The sequence below is a fragment of the Cervus elaphus genome, chromosome 23, assembly GCF_910594005.1.
Source record: "Cervus elaphus chromosome 23, mCerEla1.1, whole genome shotgun sequence".
Lineage (NCBI taxonomy): Eukaryota > Metazoa > Chordata > Mammalia > Artiodactyla > Cervidae > Cervus > Cervus elaphus.
In genome coordinates, this window is record NC_057837.1 from 9,851,403 (window position 1) to 9,873,021 (window position 21,619).

Sequence of the window (21,619 nt, forward strand, 5' to 3'; positions counted from 1 at the left end):
CATTTCATTGTTCCAGGTCAAATAACTACACACTGTTGAGCATTTAATCACTAGTTTAGAACAAATGGCAATCACCAAATGACCCAAAATATTAGTTTATTAATGCATAACATTGAAAATAATGGCAATCTCCATTAGAATACTTAAATGCATGATTCCAGGGGCTATGTGTCAAGTGTCTGAGAGAGCAAAGGGTCCCCACGGGGTGCTGACTCAGTGTTTCAAGGTTGGGAGGGATGGCCTCTAGAGCAAGAGCCCAGGGTGCTTCAGAGTGTGGGTGCAAGGTCTCTCTCCTGACCCACCCAAGCCCTATCTTACATGATGCTGGGAGCTAAACGAATTCATGTGTAACCTCCAGACTCCACCTTCTAGGAAATAAATATCCAGGGTACAGATTTTCTGTGGCCTTACTTTCTATGCTAGTATCTGTCGTTGGTCCATTTCTTGGCTTGTTATATAGAATGGGAAAAAAATAATACTTTTTCAAAGTATTATATTCAGAACATATTAAAAAAGCCTCTCCAAATCAATTAAATAACCACACACACACACACACATGTGCGTGCACAGACACATACCCCAAAAGAAAAGGGAGGTGAGAACATGCAGAGGTGGAGTAGAGAAGGTTATACAAATGGCCAATCAACGTAAGGAAAGATGTTTAAAAACTGAAAAGGCATAAGAAGGGGAACTGCCATTCTTGTGGCTTGTTTAAAACTCAGGGGATATTATTAAGGAAGATATACTTTTTAGTTAAGTTTAAATACATCTATTATTTGGTGTATTACATTTAATGAGTGTAGTAAATCTGCCTACTGACTCTATTCCCTCTCACAAGTATTTGAAGATGAACTAATTTTAAAAATCCAAACATTGAGACTATCCTGGTGGTCCAGTGGGTAAAGGCCCTGCACATCCAATGCAGGAGACACAGGTTCACTCCCTGGTCCGGGAAGTAAGATCCCATGTACCATGTGGCACAACCAAGAAAAAAAAAATTAGTAGTTAAAAAACAATTAAAAATTCAAACATGAAGTAAAATTGACCAGCTAAAGAAAAATGAGTTGCAGTCATCAGATGTGTAAATGATGGACACTGAGCCAGAGGGGAACGACAGACGCAGGGGAAGTCAGTCTAGGACGTCAACACAGGCACCCACCCCTGTGTGGTGTGAATAAGACTCCACACCACGTGGCTTACCTTTTACTTTCTAATTTCTCAAGCTCTTCACGCTGCTGCCGCTCAAATTCAAGTCTAATAAAATCAGATGAAAAACGAGTTACTTTTCTGGAAGTGCTTTTTCACTCTTCTCTCGAAAGAGCATCAGTTTGTCAAGCATGATTTTTAATCACTGTGGATTAGCAAGCTTAAAATGTATTCTCTGCTCTATAACTATGATTAGAAATTAGACATATTTTGGGGTGCTTGAATTCAGGCTGAGAAGGAACATACTTTACTTGAAGAAAAGGAAACAAAAAACACTGTATGAAAGTCCATATAGTGGAAGCGTTTCCACTATATGGAAGAAGCAGAGTTAAAGACGACTTCCAAATGAGAAGCATGCTGACCCCATGCAGTTTAGTCACGGATTAGTACAAAAAGAAGAACAATCTCTACCTTAGACAAATGGGTCCTTTTATAGGGAAAAAACTGCCAGGGAGGTAGAGAGAGAGAGAGCACAGACATCAATTAAGAAGAGAATTAACTGGGGAAACATCACAAGAAAAGCAGTAAGATACTTAATAGCCAATTGTCATGCACAAATTGAAACGTCTTTTCATACATATCACATTTCCCAACCTTCCCAAGCAAATACTCCAGAGTTGGCTGTTAGGTTTTGCACACTTCCCAGGATAATTACAGTGCTAGTAATAAATGAGTGCCAAAACTAACTGCCCACAAAAGTCAAATTTATACTTTTACTACTTTATAGATGGTTCTACTGTATGTAGGTTTCTCAAGATCCTCCTGTAATCAGTAATTATATGATATAGCAGCTCCTGGGGGCTACAGAGATGATGAACAGATTGACCACACTGGTAGCAAAATAAAGGGAGCTAGGTCACTGGGCAATTTAAAATTCATTAAAATATGGATAACAAAAGTTGATTTCTTCTCAAATACTAGCTTGAATTACTTCAAGGTTGCACTATACCTTTTAAACAGCATGAACTGCAATTGTTAAACTTACACCTTTTCCTGTTGTGGGGGACGGCAGATACAGTCAAAAAGCTACACTATGGAAAAATTCATTGTCAACTGTTTTCCTTGGATAACATGCAAATCCAGGTTGGCAACAGTTACCTTTATGATGAGCTAATGAAAATTCAAACAGATCTGTCACCAACTGAATTTGGGTTAAAACTGAGAGTACCACGTCTCAGGGGCAGCAGTGGGGGCGGGGGTGGGGGGTTGGGAGCAGAACTGTGCTGTGCTGAGAGGTTTACACATTTGCTTACTCTGCCTTCCAGCAAATCCTGAAGGCAGCACACAGCATAAACCCATTAACATGTCAGGAGCCCAGAGCTCAGAGATGGGAAAGAACTTGTCCAAGATCAGGAGGGTAAGACACAGAGGAACCAGGACTTGAACCCACAACAGCCTGCTTCCAAAACATGCTAATTCATTCATTTTATGAGCAATGCTTCCAGTTTATGATGCATAATAAAAATATTAAATCTTTCATTGAAACTTATCATTTAGGGTTATATTTATTTTTCTTTCAAATGAAAATGGTCTGTAGATTATAGATACTGCCTTCCATGAGAAGTCAATCATAAATCTATATGAAGAGTATCTGCCAATTCCCAAGCCTTATCTACATGTCATTACACTAAGTAGATGCAGGGCTTCATTAAAGTTCATATATGATCATTCTCTCTATATAATGGTAAACAGATCCTTGGGAATGACTCCTAGTATGAGACTTTGATACAGTTTAGTCTTCTTAGAGGTAGTCAAAAAAAAAAATCACTGGTGAAAACACTTTCAAAACCTGGGGATTTTCCTTGAATTGCCTTTATTCTCAATTTTTATTTTCTGTGAACACTGGCTCAATGTGACCATCAGCGGACAACACGGCTCTCCTCTGACAATGTCACAAAAGAACGGTCATAAGCCAAATGCTGCTCTGAGAGATTCCAATGAAAACCTATCACAGGACTTAGGAACTTTCCTGGAGTTTCAGAGGTTACAAGCCTGTCCTTACAGTGCAGGGGGCATGGGTTTGATCCCTGGTTGTTGAACTAAGATTCCACATGCCCTGCAGTGTGGCCCCAAAAAAAAAAACAACAACAACACAACAACAAACCCCTATCACAGGACAGTTCACAACTCGCAGGTGCCGGGAGGCACCGCGCATGCTATGCCCCCCCTTTGTTCTCTAACCTCTGCAGGTCTCATCCTCATTTTATAAGCCAGGAAACTGAGGCTTGGAGCAGGCAAGTAGCAGAGGGAGGGCTTGAACCAATTTGGTACTAAAATCTGTGCTAACCTCTACAACTGCTGGTAACTGGTGTCTCCAAGGGTCGTAACGTGTGAGTTTTAGTATCTGCGTCTTCAGGCTGACACTCAGCACCTATGATTTCACTGAGCCCAGTGCCAGGCGCTGCGCAAGGCGCCAGGGATACAGTGTCTGAGAAGCGAGCTGTGGCCCCTGCCCCTGCGGGGCTTCCGGTCTGTAAGTGACAATGGGATAAAACTGGGAAGGGCACCCAGTGAGTCACGAGCCAGAGCGAGGAAGGACAGTGTTACACCTGACACATGGAGCCGGTGCCGATCTCAGAATTTGGCGGGATGAGAATCAAGGCAAGACTCTCGAGGGAACTTCCACCTAGGCTATGACAGTCTTCCTCGTGATGAAGAAGCAGCTTAGGAAAAGCTCTATAAAGCCAGGTCTTGGCTTCCTGGGGCGGGGGGAGGGGCGCGCGGGGGGTGGCAAGATCCAAAGTTCAGTGGGACTGCAGAAGCTCCAGGGTGCGGGGCCTTAGAAGTTATATTGAGGACTCTGAACTTGACCCTAAAGACGGTGGCAGAAAAGTGTCTCGGAACAGGGTTGTTGGAGGACCCACAGACAACAGGTGAGAGGAGAAGCCAAGAAACAGATCCGGAGGCCAGTGTCATCATGGATACAAGAGATGACAGAGGCAGGACCAACGTAACAGGGACAAAGAAGCGCTGCTATCTTCTGATATGCAGTCGTCAAGGTGACAGAACCTGGTAACGGGCTGCACTGAGTTGTGATGGGAAAGAAAGAATCAAAGACGGTGTCCCGCAGGGTCTCACGGTGGGTGGAGAGGCAGAGCATTACAGCCAAGAGGTTGCGCTCAAAGGTCAGTTGGTCTGAATACAGAGGCTAGTGGTCGGGAGGCTAGGCACGAGTTCTTTAACTTTGGGTGCTTAATTTTCACAGACTTAGAAGAAAATAACAGGCGTTCCCTCAAAGGAGACGAACACCCATCCCATCAAACAGGACAGTTCACATGAAACATCTGCAGAGAGCCTGCACACAGTAGGTGCACAGGTCTGCCTCTCGCCTGTGGCCTGAGGCCAGGAGAAGCCCAGCGGGCCAGCGGAGCAGCAGCAGGGGCGGCCGTGGCTGTGCTCACGGAGGTGCAGGCGAGGCGGGTGCTCAGCGTCCACAAGAGTCAGTCCTCACCTGTGTCTCTCACCGCGGCCCGGGAGCTAGGCGCCATCTCCCCCTTTCCACACGAGAGAAGTACCATGTCTCCAGTAAACGGCAGAATCAACTGACTCCAGAGGCCACCACAGTTTGTCTCTATGCTGCCTTCAAGAAAGGAAGCCCAGTTTTACAAGTACTGAATCTAATGATTCCAGGGTCAACCAAACTGAGCTGTCCGGCAGGCAGGGGGAATACAAACAAAGATCTGGCACTTGGACCCTTCTCAAGGATGGAGACACAGACCTGAGATTCACCAGCATCCAGGCGGGAATGGAGCGGAGATGGATGAAGTTGCCCAGGACACAGGTGTGGAGTGAGACAGTACACGTGCACTTTCTGCAGAGCGCCTGTGCACAGCAGGTGCGCAAATCTGCTTCCCGTATGTGATCCCCAGAGACAAGAAGGAGCCCAGGGGCAGCCACGCTCATGTGGTCTGGAAGACCACAGACACGGCAGCACCCAGCGGAGAAGGAGGGGCCCTCAAGGCTGAAGACGAGCAGTCAAAGACAGAGAGAGAGAAGATCCCCTTGATAAATAAGGATTTCCATTTCCTCGAAATTAAGAGTTAAACAGACAAAGATGCTCAGTCTTAAACTTCTAAATAGTCTATGGAGAGAGTCATAATTACAAAGTCAGGAACTATATTTTAAATATGATGTGATATCAGCTGTTGCTGGCACTGTTTAGCTTCTATTAAATATTACATATTTACTAATCATACTTTAAAATGCACCTTTTTCCATAATCAATGATAATTATTTCAAAGAGCAAAACCTCAACAGACTGTAAAATATGAATGTGTGTTAATATCAAGGACAGAGTATCTACTGCAATTGTACTTTAATACAGCTTCATTTTAAGTAAGTGTAATTCACTATCTTGCTTTACTAGAATTATCTTGGCCCCAAATGCTAATTTCCTAAATGTTATAATTAAAAGGAAAATCACAAAAGGATATAATTTTTGCAGCTGTTTTTAGTGTTTTTAAATGACAGTTGGAAGTACACACACCGTGTTAGGGCCAACAAAAAGGCATAGCATACAATCTATCTGATGAGACATGACCTCTTTTGTGCGTTAAAAGACATCTAGCATTTGGAGACATCACTGCACATCTTGCGAATTATATCCCTGTTATTACTGACAATGAAAACACAAGGGGCTGGGGATTTCTCCATTCGCACCATTACACTGAAAGTGAGACTGTGATTATCAAAAAGGGAAAAAAAAGAAAAATTTTAATGCCTTAAAATCAGTGGTGATGAGTTTGGTACCTCTCATTTCACTTTCTGAAAGGAGGAAAGTGGCCACTGGAATGCAGTCAGCACCTGAGTGGCAGCTGCAGGGGGAGGTGGGCGGAACGTGGATGCTGAGCTCAGACCAGGAGGGAGCTCCCACCCCACGAGGGAGGTGAGCCGAAGGGGAGGCAGCCCCCCCAGGAGGTACGAGAACAGGTAAGGGGAAAGTTCTCGGTCCGTGGGGAGGCCTGGCTTTTTCCTATGTGACTTTCAGGTTATCATCAAATCCAGGCATGACCTCACGGGTGGCCAGCCCGTGAAGGTGCCCAGGGCCCTGCCCTCATGTGATGCTCTGCTATCATCATCCTGAAATTCTTAATACTACATTTCACTATGCACTGAGCTCTGCAAATTATGCAGCTGGTTCTGATCAAGTATGTGCTGTTTTTGAAAGAATCTCTGCTCTGTTGCCGGGATGTTTGGACTCGGTCCAGGGTCTGGTAAGGGACAAATGGAAAGGTGGCTGGAAACAACCAGTGTAGAAGGTCCCCTTCTCCCGCATCCTTTCCAGGGACTAGATTTTGACCACAACCACAATGGGTCCTGTAACGGTTTAGCCCAGCATGGCCAATCTTCTCACCACCCTTCCACCCTTGGGAACTCCCTTCCGGCCAGTCTCAAATCACCATACAGAAAGCAAATCCCACGGAGATTAGGGGATCTGAAGACTAAAGATAAAGTTTGGATTTGGGTATGACAGTTTGTGCAGGTCTCATCCAATTGTCTCCCTGACCTTGAGAACCTTGTCATTCAAGATGTTCTTTAAAGGCTGAGCAGAAACCAGATGCTACCCCAAGGGAGGCAAAGGGAAACTCATGAAAGACTTTCCCGCCATTCTTCCAGACTAGACTCTGCCTAGAGAGGTCCTGCAGTCCTTCCTACACACATCAGAAAGCTACTAGCACGCAAACTAGCATGAGAAAACTACTTGTAGAGACAATTGAAACTGCCACATCAATCACTCCCAGGCTCCCCCTTTTCTCCTTCAAATCATGTTATCCTATAGCAGAGTGATTACATACAACTGTAATTCCAAGAGCTTACATCAATTGCACAATGCAATTTGATCTAGGAAGGTGTGAAATTAAACCCCTTTAAGGTAGACGTCGAAGTTTATAATAAAAGTATCCCCAGTACTCTGGGAGTGGTTTTCTAATGAACTTTCAAATCCTTGGTCTACAAAGTACTGGTAAAGATTTCCCAGAAGTCAGTCTTAAGCCTTCTGTATTGCAAATGGTAAGTGCTCAAAGAAACGAAGATTGCTTTAAAAAAAATAGTAAAATTTGATGCCATAAGCATTTTAAGTGAGTTTCTTCGCAGCTTATTTCTTGTAATAGTGCCATAACCTGCTCTAATAAAGACAGCCAGAACCACGTGTTAAACCCAGGAGACCTACCTGATCAAACCTAAGACCAAAGGTAATTAGAATGAAATGGGACTCAAGAGACCAAGTCATCAACCTGGCACACACCCCTGCATCCAGCTCCTGTCCTCCTGGACTGTACAGACCAGGAGACTGAGGCCCAGGGAGGCTCAAGGAGACACCCAAGGGGACCTCCTCTTCATAGAAGCCAAGAGAAAAGTCCACCGCTTCCTACTCCTCCTCTATCCCTACCTCAACTTGAGAATTCCATCTCACCTACTCAACCAGACCACAGTAACCTGCAGCCAAGAAACAGCCTCCCAGAGTTAAAGGTGGTCCAGAGTTCTGAGGTGGACCTCTCCCCGTCGGACACACCAGAACAGTGTGCCACGAGGCCTGTTCCCGCCTTCATTCAGCCATGCCAGCCACGCGCCCAACAAGCCTTTAACAAGCCCCTACTATGTGCAAGGTAGCGTCTTAGACATACAGAACGGATAAGTTGCCTTCAGGTCTTAAGAGTGAACCATAAGGGAAATAAAATACGTATGCATATCGATCACATGGAACGTGAGGAGCCTAAAGAGAAAGTCTCATCTTTAACAGGAGTCAGGGTGGAGGGAGGACATTTACAGCTGCAGGGACAGGAGGAGGCTGCATCGCCTATCTGAGCTGGGCCTTCACAAATGGACAGAAGGACGATGGCCATGATGTGAGCAGAGGGAAAATCAGGTGGAAGAAAAATAGTAGGAGGGAGATGAAAGAAACAAGCAAGGCTCTGAGCACGAAGCAGAGGGGCCAGTGGTTCATGCATCATCAACTCACTTGATCAGCATGCCATCCGTGTCCTAGGCCCTGAGACTCCGCAGAAGGAACCAAGTCCCTGCCGTTGTAAGCCTTCCATTCTTGGGGGGAGGGAGGAGGGTAAGTGAAAGTGTTAGTGGCTCAGTGCGACTCCCATGGGCTATAGCCCTCCAGGCTTCTCTGTCCATGGAATTCTCCAGGCAAGAAAACTAGAGTGGGTTGCCATGCCCTTTTCCAGGGGAATCTTCCCTACCCAGGGATTGAACCCAGGCCTCCTGCATTGCAGGAAGATTCTTTACCATCTGAGCTACCAGGGAAGCCCCTGGAGTGGGAGGAGTGGGGGGAGTGGGGTAGCTAACTAACAGCGAGGCTTTTATGTAGTAAACGCTGTGAAAAAGACAAGTCAGGAGAGAGCGTGGGGGAGAGCTAAGGGAAGGGTGTGACCAGGAGGATGTAGTTGGTGCCACACGTGGGGGAAGCCAGGCCAAAGACCGGAGCACACAACAAGACTAGCGTGGTGAAAGCCGACGGAAGCAGGGAACAGAGACAGAGTGAGGGCAGCTGTGGCCCAAAAGGGGGCCAGGGCCCAGACCCCCCAGGACCGTACAGGTCTAGAGGACGGACAGAGCCTTGTCCACCAGGCCTCCTGGAGGACAGAGACCACCTGAGCCGATTCTGCAACCTGAGGGCCTTCCGCAAGGCACAGAGCAGGTATTCAGCTCTGCGTACAGCTCTGAAGTCAGTGTCTTGAGACTCAGAGCCTGACCCTAGTTACAGAGAGTGACAGACACTTGGGCGAGGAGCAGATGACATCAGCCAGGGCAGAGCTCTCTGTGCCCTGAGAAACGACAACCTGCGGTGCTTCCAAACTCCTCAAGGTGAAAATGATTAACTGCAGCAAACGCAGAAAATACAGGGGAGGAAAATACAGTAAGGCCCCTCACCATGATCACAACATCTTGGTAAATGGCCTTCAACACCACAGCTGAACACACACACACATGAGAAACCCTTTCCTCTTCATCCATATCTTGGACAGATCCCCAAATCATGAACTAACACCCTAAACACAGTTTCATATCATGCAGCCTTAGAACACAGATGCACCATGATTTACGGGAGCAATCTCTAGGCTGGAATTGTACATGGTAGATGATTCTGATAAAACGGTTTGGTGGGATCCACATGGTATAACCAAGGAAAAGGTTCATTTGTGAAAAGAAAAGCTGTGCATACCTGTGGGTACAGAGAAAGAGAGGGTGGAGGAGGGGGTTTGAACATGTGAAGAAGACCTGAAACGCACCACAGGTCCTCTGCCCTGGCAAGACACCCCTGAGGTGAAGAGCTCTGGTCTGCTTTGCACACCTGTGCTCCTTGGACTCTGAGTGCTAAGGGACACGATGCTCACGTGCTCAACCAGGCAGGGCTTGAAACTCACGGACCGAGGGAGGTCTTGACAGCACCTGTGACCTCCCGGGGTGTTCCTGTCCACCCCAGCCTGCCCCTGCCATCGCCTCTTCTAGGTCTCAAGCTTCCCATTCCTTATTTCTCTCTGACATCTCTCTCCGTCCCTCCGCTTGCTGCTGTAATGTAAGCAGAAAGTGAAGTGAGTGAAACTGAAGTCGCTCAGTCGTGTCCGACTCTTTGCAACCCCATGGACTGTAGCCTACCAGGCTCCTTCCTCCATGGGATTCTCCAGGCAAGAGTACTAGAGTGGGTTGCCATTTCCTTCTCCAGGGGATCTTCCCAACTCAGGGATCGAACCAGGGTCTCCCACATTCCAGGCAGATGCTTTAACCTCTGAGCCACCAGGGGAAGCCCAAGGCACTGTCAAATAGAGAATTCCAGCGTGTGTGGATTAAGCTGATAAAATAGTAAAGCAAGGGACTTCCCTGACAGCCCAGCGGTTAGGATTCCACACTTTCAATGTAGGAGGTGCGAGCTGGATCCCTGGTCAGAGAACTAATATCCCGCATGCCATGTGGCAAGGCCAAAAAAGAAAAAAGAATAGTGAAGCAGGAAAGATTTATACAAGCTGATTAACTGCAATGTAATAAAAAATTTGGGCTTCCTCGGTGGCTCAGTAGTAAAGAATCCTGCAATGCAGGAGGCTCGGGTTCGATGCCTGAGTCAGGCAGATCCCCTGGAGGAGGACATGGCAACCCACTCCAGTACTCTTGCCTGGAGAATCCCAAGGACAGAGGAGCCTGGCGGGCTACAGTCCATGGGGTTGTGAAGAGTAGAACATGCCTGAAGCGACTGAGCACAACCAATAATTTATGGGGGCAAACAGAAGAAATAGTCCCAAAAGTCATCAGTGATGAAGCAAGAGTTACATGGTGATATAAACATGGAAGGAAGATGAGCATTCAGTGGCCTGGGCACAAATGCCCAGGAAAACGGTAAAAGGAAAAGCCAAACATGGAGCTGTGTATCAAGTGTGAGCTCACTGTTGTTTTTTAAAAATACCCTTTATAATGCATGATTACAGTACCCAGCATACAATTAAATATATAGAGTATAAAATATAAGTAAATATTACAAATATAAACCAGTCATTATTTCTTGGTGGAAGGATTGTGAATACCTGTGATTACTTTATTCATTTCTGAATGTGTTATTTTTTGTAATAAGCATTTCAATTTATGATGAGACAAACTACCTGTTTCAAACATTTTTCTTAATCTACTCTGATTATAGCAACCGTCTTACTTCCTTTTTGCTCCCACAAATTTCTAGTTGATTTCCATTCATCTCCAGCAACAATGACGACTAACCTCAGTAGATCATAATATCTGGGGGTTGTTGATGGTGACTAAATATCTAAGGTCACTGATGTGGGACATGGCTTTTCAAGGTTAGCATCATGATCTGGGAGAAAAGAAGCGGGTGGAAGTGCCTCCTTAGGGCACAACAATTCACATACACACACATACAATCAATAATCACTTCTCAAAACACTTACTTAGAAGCAGGAGCATGTTATTAAGAAAATCAAAACTTTTCACTAAATATACTAAATACACAGACCAAGAGCCGGCAAAGAGCTGCAGTGAGAGACACAGTCTTACCAACTATTTTAAGGGCCACCACAGGACTTCCCTGGTGGCCCAACGGTTGAGAGTGCACCTGCCAATGCAGGGGACACAGGTTCCACCCCTACTCCAGGAAGGTCCCACACGAACGTGCAGCTAAGTCTGTGCCCCACAGACACTGAGCCCGCGCCCCAGAGCCAGTGAGGCTCAGCCCCTGGGCATGCACCCCCAGAGCCCACGCTCTGTAGCAAGGGAAGCCACCCTAGCAAGCAGCCCGTGCACCGCAGCTAGCGAGGAACCCCCACTCACCACAGCTAGAGAGAGCCTGCGCGCAGCAACGAAGATCCAGAGCAACCAAAAAGTAATTCAAAAAGAAAACCCACCCCAGCTGTGAACTTGTTCTTTATCTTTGACAGCAATGAAGACCCAGCACAGGCAAAAAAAAAAAACAATTTTTTTTAAATGATGAAATAAATAAATAAAAGAAAATGCTCTGAGTGAAGAGACGGGGAAACGAAATCTGGGCTCGGCTCGGCAGGGCCTCCCTGCGGAAGTGACACTTAGGTGACTGGGATCTTATCCGACGGCACAGCACACAGAACTCTGCTCAATGTTACCCGGCAGCGGGGTGGGAGGAAGACTTTGGGGCAGCATGGATACACGCATGCGTTTGGCTGAGTCCCTTTCGCTGTGCACCTGGCACTATCACGTGGCTAATCGGCTACATTCCAGCATAAAATTAAAAGTTTAAAAGAAATAAATAAGGGCACTATCACATGGCTAATCGGCTACATTCCAGCATAAAATTAAAAGTTTAAAAGAAATAAATAAGCCGAGATCTTAGAGACAACGTACGTGGGATTTAGCATGTGAAGAGCGAAGGGACATGTGGACGAGTGGTCTGAGACCAGGAAACAGCGTGTTTCCAGCAAAGGCCTGGGGGCAACAACAGACACATATGTGTATCAGGAAACCATGACTCAATCAGCAGCAAGCTCTAATCAGATGAGTCAACGAGTTACAGAGAGCGTGTGGCAGATAATCAAACAAGTGCAAGATGCTGCTGCGGAGGAGAATCACGCTGGCTGCCATGTAGGATGAAGAGGAATCCGCTACCTTCCACCCTTGCCCATAACCGCCATCCATCACTGCACAGGGCACGTCCCTTCCTCAGCTACCACGTAATTCAGCTTTAGATCATACAATCATATCAATACAACAGGGGAAACAGAAATGCCGCCACTGCGCAGACAAAGCGAGGCTAAAGGGACCAAACGAAGACAGATGGCGCCTGGAATTCTACAGCTCATGGAAAACAAAGGAGCTCATCATTTACAGTGGCACACAGTGGACTGATATTCAAGGACGAGAAAGAAAAAGGCTAAGTCAGTACAGACAGACCTCACTTTATTACACTTCCACAGATACTGTCTTTTTTCTTTCTTAAACAAACTGACGGTTTGTAGCAACCCTACATCGAACAAGTCAACCCACGTGCTATTTTCCCGTCAGCATTTGCTCACTTCATGCCTGAGTCACATTTTAGTAATACATTTCATACTGAAAACTTTTCCATTATTATATTTGTGATGATGATCTGACCAGTGATCTTTTATGTTACTGTTGCAAAGACATTATGACTCACTGAACGCTCAGATGATGATTAGCATTTTTTAGTAATAAACTTTTAAAATTAAAGTATGTATATTTTTTAGACAGAATCCTACTGCACACTTAACATACAATAAAATGGAGTGTGTGCATGTGTGTTAAGTCGCTTCAGTCATGTCTGACTCTTTGTGACTGTATGGACTATAGCCCGCCAGGTTCCTCTGTCCATGGGACTCTCCAAGAAAGAATACTGGGTTGCCATGCCCTTCTCCAGGGGATTTTTCCAACCCAGAGATTGAACCTGTGTCTCTTACATCTCCTGCATTGGCAGGCAGGTTCTCTACTGCTAAATATAATGGAGTAACACAGTATAATTTTTAAAAGGACGGGGAAACCAATCACTTGGTATGACTCTCTCTATGGCAATATCTGCTCTATCACGGTGCTCTGGAACCCAGCCGGCCATGTCCCCGAGGCCCGCCTGGAACTGAAGCTGCTCTCTGTTAATGGCAGGAAGAAGTTCACTGTTTTCAGCTGCTTCATCACAAGTTCTCCAAGACGGTGCATCTTCACGAGCTATTTAAGGCACTATACAGCAACTGCCAAGTGAGTAAGTGGTCCATGAAAAAGTGATACCACAGGGACCAGAGATGGGAAAGGAAGTCAGCCTTGTAGCAAAGCAAACTTCTGAAAAATAGAAAGCCCAATAAAGCAAACGAGCAAAGACACAGTACAAAACACATCAGCTAAAACACAGACTAACTACCAAATCACCAGCAACAGAAATATTTCCAACTACATGCGAAAAACTTTCATGCTCAAGATCAAGCAAGGAAAAAAAAGAAACAATGAAACAATGTTTAAAGCCCACAGAGTGAGGGAAGAACAGAAAAAATGGGGGTAGCAGGACACTGTATCCATGAGCAATGTGATCGTCCCTCCCAGGATCCACAGTAAGGACATGATCACACCTGAAGGGGCAGGTCTTCCCAAGGGTATCTCCAGCTATGACCAGCTATTTCTGAAGTGCCTTCTACATGGGGTATGAGTTAAGGGGAAAACCTAGCTCACGTGTATTACATGGCAAGTAAAATGCTACACTGGGTGCTGAGTGAACAGATTAGATCCTGCTGATGGGCATCAACAGGGAAGCTAAGCTCAGCAGACAGAAGAACACACCTTGTTACTGATGTCTCCTTACTCTTCCCCTAGAGTGATGCATTTATCTTTCCCACTGAAAGAAGGTAAGGGGAGTGGAAGGGAAGGAGCAAAGAAATGAGGAAGGTGAAAGTGAAGTCACTCAGTCATGTCTGACTCTTTGCAACCCCATGGACTATAGCCTACCAGGCTCCTCTGTCCATAGGATTTTCAAGGCAAGAATACTAGAGTGGGTTGCCATTTCCTTCTCCAGGGGATCTTCCTGACCCAGGGATCAAACTCGGGTCTCCTGCATTGCAGGCAGATGCTTTACCCTCTGAGCCAATGAGGAGGGAGAGTCTAAGGAAGAAACCGGGAAGGGGTTGGAGAGAGGAAGGAAAAGGAAACCACTTTTTTCCCCTACAATCACTGTCAGCTGGTAAGAAGTCTGCACCAGTGTCTGGGGGCCTCCAGCTTTCTGCATCGAAATCCTGAGAACTCTTCATTCAGAATCTAGCTCCTTCTGGCTTTACATTCCAAAATCCCATCCCGACTCTTAACCTGAAAGGAGCGGGAAGGCTGGCGCTAACCGCACACAGCACGGAGCTCAGCACAGGACAAACCGTGCCTGCTGGATCCCTGCTGATGATCAGGATGCTCGGAACATGCTTGCAGAGGGAGCCTCTGGTAGGGGGATTCCGTATCCCCTTGTTGTTGTGAAGACAGCCAAGAGCCGCGCCCAGAAGGGTGTGCTCGCCCTGACACCGTCTACACTTCAAAAGGATTCCTTTCGAGTTTGCAAGCAGAGGGAAACTCTCATACGGTACTGGCAGGAAATCAATAGTGGTGATATGTACAACCATCCTATAGGACAGTTTGTGAATGTGTATTAACAGCCTTAGGACGTATTAAATATACCCTCTGGCCTGGTAATTCCATTCTACGTTTTTCTCCCTTGAGGAAGTAATACTCAAGGATCAGCACAAAGATTTAGCTACAAATGTGTTCACCCCAATTGCTTGTCATAGCACCAAACTACACAACAAGAACACCTACCAACAGAAGATAAGTAAGGCATGGAGTGGCCACACAAAGGAATCGCACATGGACTTAAAATGACAGAGGGTAACACGTATGAAGAGGAAAAGACAGGTAAGTGCAAAAAACTCTCACAAGACCAGTGTGAACCCATCTGGTGAAAGAACACATAAAAATCTATATAAATATACAAGTACACAAATGTACACATACATGCACAAACACACATAGAGAAAGACAGACATGACTAGACAGTGGGACAAACAGAAGTACAGACTGGGATATACGGCAACATGTTCACTGCAATGATGTCTTTTTTGCTTGTTTGTGAAAATAAAAAGTCAGGTTAAAAATAATCATCACTCAGGGACTTCCCTGGTGGTCCAGAGGTTAAGACTTCTTCCAAAGCAGGAGGTGCGGGTTCCATCCCTGGTCAGGGAGCTAACATCCTACATGCCTCATGGCCAAAATACCAAAACATAATGGAGAAACGGTATTGCAACAAATTCAATAAAGACTTTTAAATGGTCCACATTAAAAAAAAAATCTTCAAAAAAATCATCACTCATCTGTCCTCATCCCCTGATGTCGGTGACTTGACTTGAGACCACCTTCAGGGTCAGGGGCCATGCACAGCTCCTGAGCTGGCGCTGATGCCCACCAATCCCATCCCAACACTATACTCCATGAAGTTCCCTGGGCCACTTGCCAAACACAGGCGTGATTTTTGACTTTAGGTTATTTTTGGTCCAACTGGATTTGAAACCCAGGCATTTCTCCCCTTCAGAATTTAATTATCCACATACAGTATAGTATATCCATTCAAACAGGCTCCCTACTGGCTAGCGCTTACATAAAAATTTGTGTGTATGCACAAATAAAAATTTCTCCTTTTTACTTTCAAGACTGAAATGAACTTGGAATGCATATAATTTTGCTTTGAGCACTTTCAAAAAGCTGTGGAAGTGTCCACACTCTGCCAAGTTAGTTGCCTCGGAGTGGCAACAGGACACCTGAGGAGTGGGCTTGGTTTCTTCTTAGAGACACTGGGCCACTGAGAAGGAATGTTTTCCCTGCAGTGAAACTGCTTCCTGGCAAAGACCCTGGCTGGGCGCTTCTCCAAAGCGGAGCTCCCTCCCGAAGGAAGTCACTGGGCTGTGTTGCCTCCTCCGAAAATCCTCTGGCACCGGGCACCACGCATGTGTGCACACACATCCTGGCTTCCAGAAAGCCAGTGATGTGGGCCAGCAGTCAGTGCCCAAACAAGGACCTTGGACACGGCACACCCAATGCCATGTGTCCACTTGGGCTGATAAAATGTTCTTGGGTAACAAAGATGTCACTTCTTAAAAGTCGAAATCTTGCTGTGATGCACAGCATGGGTTTTTGGAGAAAAATTCTCTTTGGAGAATTACTAGGCTGCCTGTTGAAACCAGGTGCTCTGAAGATGAGCTGGGTCTTACTGGATACAATCATTTGCAAACCAGATTTAATTCTTCCAGAGAGCTCTGCTCTAAGAGGCACTGGATGCTAAGTAATAAACATTTTTAACCTACTGCAATAAACAAACTCAAATCTACATGATACCGAGGAAACCAAAAGATACATGTATGTGTAACAGTTAAGAAAGCCACAAAATGTGTAAGAAGTACATGTGTGCGAGTGACAGCCTCACAAAGATGAGGCCCAGCTACAATGCAGACTCTGAAGTGTGTGGGACCATTTGAAGCACAAGGCCCTGGACACCTACGAGTGGACACACCTCCTGTTGCTGCCAAGTCCACATCTCAGGGAACATCTATGAAGAGCTCACTACATGCGAGATGCTGGAGATTCAAAGATGAGTAAGGCGTGGCTCCTGTTCTCAGGAAGCCTAGTGGGCAAGCAGGCAAAAGCATTAATGGCATGAACTTGGGAAAAGCTATGGTGATAAAGGTGTGAGCCAGACACCCGGCAGAGAATGAAGAGGAAGCACTGAGCTCAATCTGGAGACACACAGCATGCCTCCGAGGAGACCACTCCTATACGCACCGTGGAAGACAAAGAGGACTGGCCGTGGGAAGGAGTGTGGGAGGGATTTGTAGAAGGCTTTATAGATGGATCTGGCCTGGAGAGAGCCGTGAAAGAGCCATGTCCACTTACACCAAAGCATAAATTTCAAGGCAGAAAGTGACAGAAGATGACAGTAGTGGACTAATGGGTGACTGTGTTTGGGGCCTGGAGGGCATCCCAGAGGCACCGGGAGCCCGGCCCCATGCTGGGGTCACCACCAAGGGTTAAGGGGGGATTGCAGTGAGCTCCCTCCTGTGGCCCCAGGCTGGGCGGGTTCCAGGGGCAAGTCCATGAGTACCCCCCACCCCCAACCCAGCGTCACCTCGAGAGGAAACCAGGAATCCCACGCACTGCCACGGGAATCCTGACGACTCCAGAAGGTCAGCTACTTCTCACGGACTGACCATGCTGGCCACTTAAAGAGGAAAGTCCCTCCCGAACGTTCTCCACAATGAGAAGCAGCAAGATTCTCAGAGTGAAATTGTTGGAAGAGGAGGTGGGAGACTGGAAGGGGGACCTGGAGAGGCAGAGGCCCTGTGTGGAGCCAATTCAGGGAGAAAAACTTTCCCAAGGGACAGAGCGGGCTAAGATTTCTCTCAAGTGATGGAAAGCTGCTGGTGCTCAAGAGAAAGGAGCGCCTGAAACTCAAGAACCCAGCATCTTTACAAAGATGAAAGTTCGCGAGGGTTTAATGAGAGAGGAACTAAGAAGACGACAGGGTGTGTGTGTTGATGGTGGTGGTTGGCAGGGGGAGGCATGCTGCGGGTAGCTGACTTTATTAAGCTAGTACTAAGCATTAGGGAATCAGGAAGGCAGAAAGCTAGTTCGCCTAAGAGAGGGAAAGTTTAAAAGCAAAAAGAGAAAGCTGACTCCAAAGCAGTCCTAAGATAGGCAACAAGGCAAATCAGGGTAAGGGACCCTGAACTCTGCACGTGTCTCCAGGGCCAGGGCTGCTGAAGCCTGTGGGATGGATCCCAGGGTCGGGGGACACAGCCTTCTGCTGGGAGGAGCAGGCAGGCAGCCAGGGGCTGGGTAAGCTGCACAGCGGCCCAAACGCAGAATCAGCCTGGAGGCGTGCAAGTGTCCCAGGCAAAGGCTACCGGTGCCCTGACTCCCGCCAGGCTTTACCAAAGTCTGCCCATGCGCGTGCTCACACACCAAGGGGTCTAAGCCCCAGCTCAGGGTCTTTTCCAGTGAGACAGTTCTTCACATCAGGGGGCCAAAGTATTGGAGTTTCAGCTTTAACATCAGTCCTTCCAATGAATATTCAGGACTGATTTCCTTTAGGATGGACTGGTTGCATCTCCTTGCAGTCCAAGGGACTCTCAAGAGTCTTCTCCAACACCACAGTTCAAAAGCATCAAATCTTCGGCACTCAGCTTTCTTGATAGTCCAACTCTCACATCCATACATGACTACTGGAAAAACCATATCTTTGGCTAGACAGACCTTTGTTGGCAAAGTAATGTCTCTACTTTTTAATATGCTGCCTAGGTTGGCCATAGCTTTTCTTCCAAGGGGCAAGTGTCTTTTAATTTCATGGCTGCAGTCACTGTCTGCAGTGATTTTGGAGCCCAAAAGAATAAAGTCTCTAGCTGTTTCCGTTGTTTCCCCATCTGTTTGTCATGAAGTGATGAGACCAGATGCCATGATCTTAGTTTTCTGAATGTTGAGCTTTAAGCCAGCTTTTTCACTTTCATCAAGAAGCTCTTTAGTTCCTCTTCATTCTATGCCATAAGGGTGGTGTCATCTGCATATCTGAGGTTATTGATATTTCTCCTGGCAATTTTGATTCCAGCTTGTGCTTCCTCCAGCTCAGCGTTTCTCATGATGTACTCTGCATATAAGTTAGATAAGCAGGGTGACAATATACAGCCTTGACATACTCCTTTTCCTATTTTGAACCAGTCTGTTGTTCCATGTCCGGTTCAGACTGACACTCATCAGTTATTTACTGTACTTTCTGGGGGAGCAGACCTTGAGATTTTCCATCTTTCTGTATTTCCAAACACTATTTTCCAGATAGGATATTCTTGAGAATATGGAAGAAAAACAGAGTGAAGAAAAACCACAATGAGGTACATCTCACGCCCATTAGGGTGGCCACTATCAAAAACAAGAGAGAAAAAAAAAGAAAAAAACAGAAAATAACTGTTTTCACAACTGCCAATAGGGAAAACAACCCAAGTTCACTGGCAGATGAATGAATATATAAGATATGACATGTACATGCAATGAAATGTTATTTAGCCTTAAAAAGAAATTCTGATACCTGTTGCAAAATGGATGAATTCTGAAGACATTATACTACACAAAATATACCAGTCACAAAGAGAAACACTATATGAACCCACCGATTGAGGTACCTAGAGTAGAGACAGACAATAGAATGGTGATTGCCAGGGTGACCCAGGGGGAGGGGGTTGAGATATTATTTAATGAGCACAGAGTTTCAGTTTTATAGCAATAGAGTTCTGGAGATTAGCTGCAATGATGTGACCCACTTAATACTACTGTACCCTTAAAATGGTTAAGATGGCAAATTTCATGTTAAATGTATCGTGTGTGTTTATGTGCTTCAGTTCAGTTCAGTCGCTCAGTCGTGTCCGACTCTTTGAGACCCCACGAATCCCAGCACGCCAGGCCTCCCTGTCCATCATCAACTCCCGGAGTCTACCCAAACCCATGTCCATCGAGTCGGTGATGCCATCCAGCCATCTCATCCTCTGTCGTCCCCTTCTCCTCCTACCCCCGATCCCTCCCAGCATCAGGGTCTTTTCCAATGAGTCAGCTCTTCGCACGAGGTGGCCAAAGTATTGGAGTTTCAGCTTCATTATCAGTCCTTCCATTGAACACCCAGGACTGATCTCCTTCAGGATGGACTGGTTGGATTTCCTTGCAGTCCAAGGGACTCTCGAGAGTCTTCTCCAACACCACAGTTCAAAACCATCAATTCTTCTGTGCTCAGGTTTTTTTAATAGTCCAACTCTCACATCCGTACATGACCACTGGAAAAACCACAGCCTTGACTAGACGGACTTTTGTTGACAAAGTAATGTCTCTGCTTTTTTATACGCTGTCTAGGTTGGTCATAGCTTTCCTTCCAAGGAGTAAGCGTCTTTTAATTCCATGGCTGCAATCACCATCTGCAGTGATTTTGGAGCCCCAAAAAATAAAGTCTGCCACTGTTTCCACTGTCTCCCCATCAATTTCCCATGAAGTGATGGGACCAGATGCCATGATCTTAGTTTTCCAAATGTTGAGCTTTAAGCCAACTTTTTCACTCTCCTCTTTCACTTTCATCAAGAGGTTCTTTAGTTCCTCTTCACTTTCTGCCATAAGGGTGGTGTCATCTGCATATCTGAGGTTATTGATATTTCTCCCGGCAATCTTGATTCCAGCTTGTGCTTCTTCCAGCCTATCGTTTCTCATGATGTACTCTGCACAGAGGTTAAATAAGCAAGGTGACAACACACAGCCTTGACGTACTCCTTTTCCTATGTGCTTAGTTGTGACCAACTCTTTGACCCCATGGACTGTGGCCTGCCAGGCCACTCTGTCCACGGGGATTTCCCAGGCAAGAATACTGGAGCGGGTTGCCATTTCCTTCTCCAGGGGATCTTCCCAACCCAGGTATCAAACTTGTGTCTCCCACACCTCCTACACTGGCAGGTGGATTCATCTTAGCACAATTTTAAAAAGGAATGAAGAAATGAGTTAGCATATGCTTACGAGTACAGAGAAAACAATTCTCTGTTGTATCCTGGGCCATACATTTTAATCACAATCCTTATTCTAAGCACACCTACCAGAACTTGTAAAATTGTTAGCTGCACACAGGTGCTGAGAACACGCCAGCAGAACCTGAGCTGCCATCTCTCCTGCCCCATCCTGCCAAAGTGCATCTCCTCAGAGAACAGCCGTCTGTTTATCAAAGCAGACTGCACGCATCCTGGCTTGGCTTTCAGAGCACTCCCCAGCCAAGCCCCGACCTGCAGAGTCTTCTCTCTTCTAGCATGCAGCACCACTCCTGCCAGCACTCACCTAGTTTCCTCCCCCAGAGCGTCTACTCTCCAGGGGAAAACCCTCTCTTCCTGCAGACCTCTCAGGGCCCAGCATACGATCTAGTCCACTGGACAGGATAGCACCTCCTCAAAGAGAACTGCGGGGAGCGACCTGGGACTCTGCCTGACAAGCATCCAAGGCTAAATCTCTGCTCAGTGTTCGACCTGCTTTGTTCTCCAAGGTAAGCATCTTACAGACTTCTAGCATCTTCATATCCTCAGCTATGGAGAAGGAAGTGCTGGATTAGATGGAGTCACCACCGAAGCCCCCTCAGAGCCCTGCTATGCCCTCCACACCACCTCCTCCTGCCAGGGGCCCTGGCGACTCACTACAGGCTGCGTGCTGCCACGGCAATGAGACTGCCCAGAAGAAAGGGAGAAGCCCCCCTTTCCATTTATCCAGCGGTGCTTAACCTCGGTCACAGCTATTTACACCTGCTCAGCTTCCCAGGCGGCTCAGTGATAAAGCATCTGCCTGCAACACAGGAGACGAAGGTTCGATCCCTCGGTCAGAAAGATCTCCTGGAGAAGGAAATCGC

General features: G+C 46.4%; 1 protein-coding gene across 4 annotated transcripts in view; it reads right to left on the reverse strand.

The window, feature by feature from the left end:
* KIF16B (kinesin family member 16B) overlaps positions 1-21,619 on the reverse strand; it is a 279,477-nt gene that overhangs the window by 93,749 nt on the left and 164,109 nt on the right. For 2 of the 4 annotated variants that reach the window (XM_043884696.1, XM_043884698.1), the window contains 2 exons: positions 1,618-1,650; positions 1,201-1,254 (listed from right to left, as the gene is read on the reverse strand). In XM_043884696.1, coding sequence (XP_043740631.1) covers positions 1,201-1,254; positions 1,618-1,650 — 87 coding nt within the window. The remainder of the gene's footprint in view (positions 1-1,200; positions 1,255-1,617; positions 1,651-21,619) is intronic. The other 2 variants (XM_043884699.1, XM_043884697.1) reach the window with 1 other exon arrangement.